The sequence below is a fragment of the Balaenoptera musculus genome, chromosome 4 (assembly GCF_009873245.2).
Source record: "Balaenoptera musculus isolate JJ_BM4_2016_0621 chromosome 4, mBalMus1.pri.v3, whole genome shotgun sequence".
In the NCBI taxonomy this organism is placed as follows: Eukaryota; Metazoa; Chordata; class Mammalia; order Artiodactyla; family Balaenopteridae; genus Balaenoptera; species Balaenoptera musculus.
In genome coordinates, this window is record NC_045788.1 from 36,613,642 (window position 1) to 36,625,982 (window position 12,341).

At 33.7% G+C, this 12,341-nt stretch overlaps 1 protein-coding gene across 1 annotated transcript in view; it reads left to right on the forward strand.

The window, feature by feature from the left end:
- The window catches only part of LEKR1 (leucine, glutamate and lysine rich 1), a 284,048-nt gene that overhangs the window by 145,902 nt on the left and 125,805 nt on the right, over window positions 1–12,341 (forward strand). The window contains exon 7 of the mRNA XM_036851365.1: window positions 2,175–2,350. Within this exon, the coding sequence (XP_036707260.1) occupies window positions 2,175–2,350 (176 nt within the window). The remainder of the gene's footprint in view (window positions 1–2,174; window positions 2,351–12,341) is intronic.

Below are 12,341 nucleotides of genomic sequence, written 5' to 3' on the forward strand. Positions count from 1 at the left end.
TTATTTGATTTTTTTTTTTGGCTTTTTTTTAATTGAAGTATAGTTGATTTACAATGTTGTGTTAATTTCTGCTGTACAGCAAAGTGATTCAGTTATACATGTTATATACATTCATTTTTATATTCTTTTCCATTATGGTTTATCTCAGGATATTGAATATAGTTCCTGTGCTATACAGTAGGACCTTGTTGTTTATCCATTCTATATGTAATAGTTTGCATCTGCTAACCTCAACCTCCCAATCCATCCCTCCCTCACCCCCACCCCTTTCTTTGATTTTTTTTTTTTTTTTTGAAATCAACATCTCTCTTAGCTCCCTGGTCTGCATGCTGATTGAGGATTCTCTGTGGCTTTTGGTCACTCAGGTGGACCTTATTAATTAACCACACAGAATGACACCACCCTTCTTCTTCCCGGCAAAGGCTAATCTTTCAGCCTTTGTTTTACATCTGTCCTTTCTTTCTAGCTCTTTGCACAAGAAATGATCACATCTCTTGCCTGTGTTTTTTAGCCTCTGTGACTGCACTCATACTGTCTGCTCAGCTCTGTAAACACTCAGGTGTCTCCCATCCTAACAAACCATTCTACTGTGTATCTTCCTTTTTCTCTCCTTGCTGCCTCAATCAAGGTTCTTGATTGCTGGTACCACATAACTATTTTCTCATTTCTGCTTTACTGCTCAGTCTTTTCCTACCTGAAGCCTCTCTCTGAGGTCACCAAAGACCTCCTTAATACCGGATATAATGGACCGTGTTCAGCCTCTGTCTGAGGCCTTAGACACTGACCACTACTCTCTACTTTAAATTCTCTTATCCCCTGGCTTTTCCGATGTTATCTTTTTGGCTTTTCTTCTAACTCACTGGTTGCTCCTCTCTCATCTCCTTTGAGGGTTTCTTTTCTGACTTATTCCCATAAATATTAGTGTTGTACAGTATTTTATCCTCAGTATTTCTTACTTCTTTATTCCTCCAACAGAGTGATCTATTTTTTTCACTCATTCATTCATTCATTCATCAATATGTGTTGAGTACATACTATGTGGTAGGTACTGTGCTAGGTGCAAGGGAGACTCTGATGAACAAGACAGATACAGTCTCTGCATAATAGATCTTAGTCTACTTAGGTAGATAAATATTAACCAAATAATTAACTCCCATGGCTTCAGTCATCATCTTTTTGCTGATAACACTCATATCCTTGTCTGCATCTTGCTTGATTATTAGGTAAATGATACCCAGGACATCTGAAGTAATAAAAATCATTGAGATGGTAAAAAACATGTGGTTACTTTGAGCTGTGGCATTTGATGTAGGAAAAGCACTGGATCAGTCACTTAAAAAGGTTTCATTTATTATTACCCCAGGTTTTACACTGCCTGTAGGACTATAGCACAGGAAGAATGCTGTCTACAAATCTGAGATTCTCTTTTAGGCTCAGTGACTAAGTCACTTTTTAATTTTTAAAATTTATTTTATTTATTTTTTTTGGCTGCATTAGGTCTTCATTGCTGCAGGCGGGCTTTCTCTAGTTGTGGCGAGCGGGGGCTACTCTTCATTGCGGTTTTCGGGCTTCTCATTACGGTGGTTTCTCTTGTTGCGGAGCACGGGCTCTAGGCGCGCGGGCTTCAGTAGTTGTGGCACGTGGGCTCAGTAGTTGTGGCTTGTGGGCTCTAGAGCACAGGCTCTGTAGTTGTGGCACACAGGCTTAGTTGCTCTGTGGCATGTGGGATCTTCCCAGACCAGGGATCAAACCTGTGTCCCCTGAACTGGCAGGCGGATTCTTAACCACTGCGCCACCAGGGAAGTCCTGACTAAGTCACTTCTGACTGAATTTCCTTCACTAAATGTTTGCTGTTAAATTAATTTTAAAAGATTAATAGAAAAATGTGTATGAAAGTAGTTAGCTATCTTTAATTATAGTTAAAATATTATAACACAATGGAAATGAGTTGGGGTGACCATATACCTCAGTCTTCCTGGAATAACCCCAGTTTGTATGTTGTCTCAGCGAAATGCAGATAGCACCTACTTTTACTTTCATAACTGTCTCCATTTAAACAGTAGATTGTATGGTCACTCTAAAACCATTTTTCAAAGAAAACCTTTTTTCAAATACATATTTTTTATTATGCTTGCCATTTTTAAAAATCCTAATTTTTCCTTACTTCTTTACAGTCAGAGATTGACAGAATACAAGTATCTCTGGAATAAGACTCTTTCATTACTTACTTTTAGTAAAAGGGAGCTAACCAGTATTAAAAATGAAGTATATGATAATTTTCAAAACTGGACTTCACTGAAAGGAGAAGTTTTTCTACAAATTAAATCCATAAGTGAAACAGCCTTGACAGGTTTGTTATATATATTTAGAACATAATCGTCCTTTTTTTGGTAAATGGCATATCATAAGTAATGAAATAATGATACTTCATTTTATGTGATGGAAATTATGATTAATTTTAAACCTGTTATTTGTTAGTATACTAGATGACCATTAAGATCTATTCCATCCCTGAAATTTAATAATTATAGGCCTGATTTAAGATAAGCTCTGATACATCAATCTTGAACTGTGACCAGAAGTCTGGTTATTCCTGTTAAATGTACAAATTTGTATTTTAAAACTTCTTTTCTGTTAATGGCTGAGTAGCTCTAATTAGATCAGATTTCCCACAGATAACAACTATAAATTCTGGACAAAGTAACTACCTAAAAACACTGGAGAGTGACCAAGACCAAGCACATGGAGGGAGCATAAGAAAAATTGAAAGAAGGCCTATTACTATTTGAAAAAAGCCAATCTAAAACGGCTATGTACTGGATTATTCCAACTGTAATATATGACATTCTGGAAAAGGCAAAACTATGGAAATAGTAAAGAGGTCAGTGGTTGCCAGGGTAGGAAGGAAAGATGAATAGGTAGAGCATGGAGTATTTTAGGGCAGTGAAACTATTTTGTATAGTATAGTGGTGGATAGGTGTCCTTATACATTTTGCCAAAACCCATAGAATATACAACGCCAAGAGTGTACCCTTAATGTAAGTTATAGATTTGGGATGGTAATGATGTGCCAATGTAGGCTCATTAATTGTAAAAAATGTACCACTGTGGTGCAGGATGTTGATGGTGGGGGAAGCTATGCATGTGTGGGGGGCAGGGAGTATCTGGGAATTCTCTGTACTTTCTGCTTAATTTTACTATGAACCTAAAACTGAACTAAAGAAATCTATTATTTTTTTAATTGAAAGAAAGGGATGGCACTGGGTGAATTCCCTGTTTGTTTTTGTTGTTTGTTTTGGTGGTTTTTTTATGGCTATTAGATTGAGGGCAGGGTACAATCTATTCCAAGCAGGGAAGCTAGAACTTTGATAGAAATCTATAGTCTTTTTGGCTTTAAGACTGGAGGACAGAAATCAAGGCAGCCCCAGCTTTGAGAAGTGAGAGGATATCCTTGAAAAGAGATAAAGTGAGAGCTCAAATTTTGCATATAAACTCTTCCCAAATCTCTGGCTTATCCCTAGAATATGTGTGTACAGGGAAGACTCTTAAGTAGCTCATCTAAGGCTAAAGCAATTGACATTACCTGCTACCTACCCTAGGGGAAACAGTCTTTAGTATTTGAGTTCAGCCAAGTTAACTACCTGTTAAAACAAAGCAATACCAAAAAAAAGAAAAAAATCAATACTCCAGAGGAACATAACAGAATCCAGTGTCTCCATAACATAACATCCGCAATGTTTAGGATACAATCCAAAACTACTTGAACTGGGAAGAAACAGGAAAATGGCTTCTACTCAAAAGAGTAGACAGTCAATAGAGACCAACCCTGAGGTGGGCCAGATGATATCATTAGCTGACTAGGATTTCAAATCAGCTGTTAACTATGTTCAATGACATAGAGGAAAATAAGCTAATAATGAATGAAAAGAGAGAAAATCTCAGCAAGAAACTATTAAAAATTGGAAAGTCAAGAATTAAAAAATACAATATCTAAAATAAAAATTTACTGGATAGACTTTTATTGCATATTGTGATTACCAAAGAAAGAATCAATGAACTTTAAGATAGATCGTTAGAAATTATTCAATTTGAAGAAGAGAGATAAACACTGAAAAAAGTGAACAGAGCCCCAGGGAAGGGTTAAAATGTACCATAAGTAATAAATATCAGTAAATATGAAACTCTTTTTTCCTTTGAATTGAAAAACTGTCTATGCTCATTTAAAGTAAGAATTATAATATCATATGGTGGAGGTTATAAAGTATGTTGATTTAACATATGACAGCTAGAGCATAAAGGACAGGGGGATGGGGTAATAGATCCATATGGTTGCACGCTTTTTGTATTTTATGTGACATGGTGCAACATTCATTCTATGTAGACTAAGAAATGAAGGATGTATAATCCCTAGAGCAACCACTAAAAAAAATACAAAAAGCTAATAATAATGGAGAATTAACATCATCTGACTCTAAGATTTATTATAAAATCACAGTAATCAAGTCAGTGTAATACTGGCATATGGATCAACAATAGATCAATGGAACAAAATAGCCTTGTAAATGACCCCTGTTGATAATGATCATTTCACTTTTGACAAGGCACCAAAACAATTCAATGGGAAAAAGAAAGTCTTTCAACCAACTGTGCTGGAACAACTGAATAGCCATATAGGAAAATATACCTTGACTCCTTAACTCCATAAAAATTAATTCAGGATTAATTAGAGTTAATATAAAAGCTAAAACAATAAAAGAAGAAACAGGAAAATATCTTCATGAACTGATAGTAAATGAAGGTTTCTTGGATAGTACACAGAAGTAAGAATAACAAAAGAACAAAAATTGATGAATTAGACTTAATCAAGTTAAAAACTTACGCTCATCAAAAGATGCCATTAAGAAAATGAATAGGTAAGACACAGACAGAGAAAATATTCAAAAAATCTGTGACAAAGGACTGCTGTCCAAGTTACCTAAAGAACACCTACAAGTCAATAGTAAAAGGACAAGTGATCCAACCAAAAATGGCCAAAAGATTTGAATAGACACTTTACAAGGAAAGATACACAAATGACCAATAAGGACATGAAAAGGTGCTCAGCATTATGAGTCATAGGGAAATGCAGATTGAAACCACAGTGAGATACCAGTACATACACACTAGGTTGGCTAAAATGAAAAAAAATGACAACAGCAAATTTTGGTGAGGAAGGAGGGCAACTGGAACTCTCAAACAAATTGGTGAGAGTATAAAATGTTACAGCCACTTTGAAAAAGGATCTGACAGTTATTTAAATAAAATTAAAGATACATCTGTCTGATGTCTCTGAAATTCTTCTCTTTGGAATTTACCATCTCCCCCAAATGAAAACATATGCCCATAAAAATATTCAGCAACTTTATTCAAGCTTTATTCAAAATAGCCTTAAGTTGGTAAAAGCCCAGAAGTACATCAGTAGAATGGATTATCAAAAAAACGGCTGAATAAACAATGGAATATAGAATGAACTACAGTAATGCAGTAACTTGGATAAACATCAAAAATATTACGCTGCCTGAAAGTAACCTTACACAAATAATGCACATTGTAAGATTCCATTTATATGATGTTCTAGAATAGGCAAAACTACTCTATAGTGGGAAAAAAAAAACAAAAACAGAAGTTACCTCAGAGGGGAGGATTGACTGGAAAGGGGGCATGAGGGCACTTTCTTTGGTGATAGTAATGCTCTCTATTTTGATAGAGGTTTGGGTTACACAGTGATGGATTTTTCAAAACTCATCTATTGGTACATTTGAGATTTATGCATTTCTTTGTGGGTATATTTCACTCAAAAATTAGAAATCGATATTGAACGCTAATTAACAATGTGCATGATGAAGTATTTAGGGAGTCAAATATATTGACTTATCTTGAAATGCATAAATATGTAAGATGGATAGAGGAATAGCTATGTTATAAAGCAAATATAGTAAAATGTTAATTGGAGAATCTAGGTGGTGTGTATATTTGAGTTCACAGTACAGTTCTTCCAACTTTTTCTGTATATTTTAAATTTTTTATAGTTAAATGTTAGGAAAAGAAAGCATTCTAACCATATAACTTCAGTTTCCTAATTTTATTATGTAATATGTGCCTTTAGAAATGAGTTGTATATGACAATACTCAAAATTTTTAAGTAATTTTGAGAATTAAATTTGGACAAATACAGATGAATATTATAACAACCATGTTTTCAACTGCAAAAATTGTTAATTTTTAATACTTTACCTTTAAAAAAAAGAAAATATATTTCAAATATAAAGTACTGTTAAAGTATTGTTATACTTTAATATGTATGCATGTACTAATTGTATTTATTATTTTTACATTAGATTTTAAATTTTATATAGATGGTATCTTATACTTTGAACTTGCTTTTTTCATTCAGTTATGTTTTTGAGATCAATATTAATATAGATAAAATATCACATGTATGTTAGTGTCGTAGTTCAGCAGACATTGAATCAAAGGTATAAGTGCACGTAGTTTATTTGGGAAGTGAAGTTCACGCAGGTATAGGGACAGAAAGGCAGCCAATAAAGGTTACACTATTACAGTGGGCAACTGGAGCTTAATCCCATGAAGAAACTGAGAAATGGTTTAAAACACATGCCTCAGAATTCCTCACTCAAGGAGTGAGGGAACTGGACATCAACTCCCAAGAGTCATTGGTTAAGGGCTGCTCCCAGACAGTGTAAACTCCTTGGCACCTGTAGTCTGCCATTTGGTGGGAAGTGCTACTTTCTGCAGTTCCAGGGAAAAGATTCCTCCAGCACAGAGATGCAAATAGTGGGAACTGGAAGTCGGTAGAAGAACATTGAAAGGTTCAAGGGATGTGGGCAGGGCACTGACAGTGTCCACTACAGTTAATAATATAGATATACTGTATTTTATGCATCATTTCCATCATTTGAACATTCACATATATCTTTTGATGAATGTATGCCTTTGTTTCTTTCTGGTAAATACCTAGGAGTAGAATGGCTGGGTCTTATGGTAGGTTATATTTAACTTTTTAAGAAACTACCCAATAGTTTTCCAAAGTGGTTGATCCTTTTAAATCCCTACCAGCAAAGTATGAGAGTTCTAGTTGCTCCATATCCTTGTCAACACCTAGTGTTGTCAATCTTTTAAATTTTAGCCATTTTAATGGGACAAATATAGAGGATATTAATCCACATTCAAATCACTTCTCGATAATTTTCTCATTTTTGAGTGTCTTGTCACATCTTATTATAGAATATTTACCTCATAATGTCAGTAATGATGTACTCAGTCATACCAGAATAGGAGAAGTATCAGCTCTACCTGTTTTTGTTTTCATTTGTGTTGCATTATAAGTATCTTCCCTAATGCATGATTTCTTTGGGGGAATCTTTTAAGCTAATTGTCCACTTTAGGACTTAGTTTAGGTAAACCACAGAGGAGCACATAGACTGCAATATGTCACAATCACAGAAAGAGATAGAAAAGCAAGGAGGTACTGACAACCCCTCTGCATGGAGGAATATTACTCCTTCCTCACTTTAAAAGCTCACTCACTTTATTCTCACTGAATGTGACCCATATAATATAAGGACAAAGGGAAGTACTGCAGGTACATGAAGGGGAGATTAGCTAAGGGTCTCCCAGAACAAGTAGCTGCCCTTTCTTATGACTTACGTCTTGTTTCAGATGTCACCTCTTCAGAGAGATCTTTGCTGGCCATCCTAGTTAAAGTAGTCTTCCCTTACACTTCTCTATCCTATTTTTCTGTTTCATTTTTAATAACATTTATCACTGTCAGAAATATTCTTATCCATTTACTGATTTATGTGTTTACTGCCAGACTCCTCACACTAGGCTATAATCTCTAGGAGGACAGGAATTTTGATGGCTTTGCAACACTAGGCTGTCTTCCTAGTGTTTTAAGAGAATTTTGCCTGTCACAGTGTAGGTGCTCAGTGAACATTGTAGAATTTAAATGGAAATGTTAACACATAGAAAATACAGAAAAAGAACAAGGAAGGAAGTGAACATCATCTACAATCTCATTACACAAAGATATCTGCTGTTAACATTTTGATATAGAACTTTCTAATCTTTATTTTCACCACATAGATATATATACTTAATAATATATCATGGAAATATACAGTCATGCCAACTAACTGTGTAAACTATGTTGACATAACATCTCATTGTAGGAATGTATCCTAACTTATTTAACTGGCTTTCTATTTGTGGACATTTAGGTTGATCATAGTTTTTGCTTTTATAAATAAGGTTTCAGTGAACATCTTTACTCATGAATCTCTATGATCTTGTCCCATTTTTTTCTTTAACATAGTTAATTCCTAAAAGTGGTATTGAAGAATCATGTAGTATTACATTTTATCTAACATAAGAAGATAGGAGGTAGTTTTCAAACCTTAACTTTAACATTTACCACTATAATAAATCATATCGCTTTTATATCAGAAGTGTGAGGCCTTTGTTTGGAAGTTACACAGTGGTGATTGCAGAAGCTCAGAGATGGAAATACATACACAAGGACAGTATATTTACTTTCCAAGCAAGAGCTTAGTGACCATAACAGTTGGGGTGTGTGAAAGTGAAGCTATATTATTGTAAGGGTTTTTCCCCCTCTTTTTAAAAAAATTTCTTCTTACTAAATGTTATCAGCACAATCGAAGCCTCAGGGCACATATATACAAACATGTACCAGTATATGCAAAACTACAAATATGCTGATGCTTGCCTTTTTATAATCTCTGATCAATTTGAGCACACTTTAAAATTAGCAGCAGTTCTAGTAAATATATAAACATGCCAATTTCACAATATAAAATTTTAAGTAAATAATCTTTATCTTAAATTTAGATTCAGAGAAAATAGAGTGTAATGCTTTTGAAGGTTAATTCTTGTAAAGCTTGAGTAACTATCACACCTACACAAAAAGATGACCAAAAGCCTAGGAAGTATATAGACCTACATTGTCCAATATGGTAGCCACCAGCCACACAGAGCTATTGAGCACTTTGAATGTGGCTCTAGCCTGTCTTTGAAATGGTAGTATTTTGGATATGTGGAATTAAATTACACTGTTAAAATTAATTTTACATGTTTCTTTTTACATTTTTAATGTGGCTACTAGAAATTTTTAATGTATATATGTGGCTTGCATTGTATTTCTATTGGACAATGCTGGTATAAATGGTGAAATGAACTTTTTATACTTTAAAACTGTTAAAATGTTATAATTTTATTTTGGTTTATTTCCTATTTACAAAAATTATAAGGGCTTAATGTCAGTTATAATGACACCCTTTTATTTTGTTACTGTTTCTTATTTCTAGTTTGTTGTCTTGACTATTCAATTACGCTTTTACCTGAGTTTATTAACACTAACTCCAAAATATATTTGTACCCCCATGTTCATAGTGGCATTATTTACAATAGCCAAGACATGGAAACAACCTGTATCCATTAATGGGTGAATGGGGGGTGTGTGTGTGTGTGTATATATATATATATATATATATACACAATGGACTATTATTCAGCCATAAAAACGGAAATCCTACCATTTGCGACAACATGAATTGACCTTGAAGATGTTATGCTAAGTGAAACATTGGGATGGCCAAAAATTTCATTCGGGTTTTTCCATTACAGCTTATGGAAAATTCCGAATGAACTTTTTGGCCACCCCAATAAGTCAGAGAAAGACGAATACTGTATGATCTCCTCGTATGTAGAATCTAAATAAATAAATAAATAAACAAACAAGAAAAACTATACACCAGACTCATAGAAAAAGAGATCAGATTTGTGGCTATCAGAGGTGGAGGTGGGGAGGGAGACGGGGAGTTGGAGTAAGGTTGTCAAAATGTACAAACTTCCAGTTATAAGATAAATAATTACTAGGGACATAATGTGCAACATGATGACTATAGTTAACACTGCTCTATGATATATAGGAAAGTTGTTAAGAGAGTAAATCCTGAGAGTTCTCATCACAAGGAGAATTTTTTTTCTTTTTATTGTATCTATATGAAATTATGGGTGTTACTAAACCTATTGTGGTAATCATTTCACACTCTATGTAAATTAGACCATCATGGTGTACACCTTAAACTTATACAGTGATGAATGTCAATTATTTCACAATTAAATGTTAAAATTAAATATATATGTATATATATTAATTTAGACCCACACGAATATGCCCAACTGGGTTTTTTTTTTATTGAGGTATAGTTGATGTACAATATTTTATAAGTTTCAGGTGTACAACATAGTGATTCACAATATTTAAAGGTTATATTCCATTTATAGTTATTATAAAATGTTCACTATATTCCCTGTATTTTACAACATATCCTTGTAGCTTATATGTTTTATACAGCCCAACTCGTTTTTGACAAGGGTGCACAGCAATTCAGTAGAGGATAGCCTAGCCTTTTCAACAAGTGGTGCTGGATATCAAAAACTTTGATCCAAACCTCACACCTTATAAAAAATTTAACTCAAAATGGATCATAGACTTAAATGTAAAATATAAAATTATTAAACTTTTAGGAAAAAAAGAAAATCTTTGTAAACTAGGATTCTTAGACTTGAACTTAAAAGCATGATACATAAAAGGAAAAATTGATAAACTGGAACACAGCAAAATTAAAAACTTTTCCTCTGCGAAAGACCCTGTTAAAAGGATGGAAAGGCAAGTTACAGACTGGGAGAAAATATTTGCAAAGCACATATCTGACAAAGGGCTTGTATCTAGAATCTATTTTTTGTAAACTCTCAAAGCTCTACATCAAACAAATAGTGCAATTAGAAAATGGGCAAAATAAATGAGAAGAAATTTCATCAAAGAGGATATACAGGTGGCAAATAAGCACAAGAAAAAAATGTTCAATATCATTAGTCATTAGGGAAATGCAAATTAAAACCATAATGAGATACTACTACATATCTACTACAATGTCTAAAATTTTAATTGAGCAAAGAACGTGTTGGCAAGGATCAGAGAAACCAAATCAATATTGCTGGTGGGAATGTAACATGGTACAGCCTTTCTAGAAAATAATTTTTCAATTTCCTCTAAAACTAAAAAGGCACTTACCACATGACCCAGCTGTTGCACTTTTAGGCATTTGTCCCAAAGAAATGAAAACCTAAGTTCATGCAGATACCTGTACATACACGTTCATAGCAGCTTTATTCATAATAACCAAAACTGGAAACAACCCAAATGTCCTTCAGTGAATGAAGAACAAACTGGCATACTACTCAGCAATAAAAAAGGTACAGATTATTAATACATGCTCAAGGGACTATGCTGCGTGAAAAAAATCCAGCCTCAAAAAGGTTACATATTATATAAGTCTATTTATGTAGCATTCTTGAAATAACAAAATTATAGAGAAGGAGAACAGATTAGTTGTTGCCAGGGATTAGGGATGGTGGTGGGGATAGGAGTGGGTGTGGCTATAAAGGGGTAGCAGGAGGTAGCTTTGTGGTGATAGAATAATCCTATGTTTTGGTCATGTTGGTAGTTATACAAAGCTACATATGTGATAAAATTGCATAGAGCTATGCACACAAACACACACACACACACAGAAAGGTGTGTATAACTGGTGAAATTTGAATTAGTTCTGTGGATTATACCAAGAGCAGTTTCTTCATTTTGATAGAGTACTGTAGTTATACAAAATGTCAACATGGGGAGAGGAGGAATAAAAGCAACACAGGACCTTCCTATACATTTCTTTACAACTTCCTGTAAATCTCTAAGTATTTCAAAATAGTTTTTTTTTTAAAAACCTATATAGTGTTTTATGATCCCTTCATTAAATAATAAATCTGGTGTTTCAGAGTTTTTTAATATTATTTTATATCAGTATGCCTTGGTAATAAGGTTATAGAGGCTTCCTAAAAACTTAATGATGTAACTTAATTTTAAGTTCATTGACTAAGCTAACAGGACTAAGAACAACAGAAAAATTTTATCAAGACAAATAAATTGATTGTATGAGATTAATACTAATAATTATACTTGCATCAGCTAGCAAATTCTGTCACACTTACTTTAAAAGCTAAAAACATCTATTGGCTATACACTTTGACAATATTACAAACATTTTAAATAACATACTTTTTTTCTATACTAGCTTTTATTTGTGATCACATGGATATATCCTTATGGTGTGAGTTGATTCTGCATGGCATAGTTCTTCATTTGAAAAGTTGACGTAAAATAAAACTTGAAACATTTTTATAAGAAGTAAAATAAACTCCTAATTCAT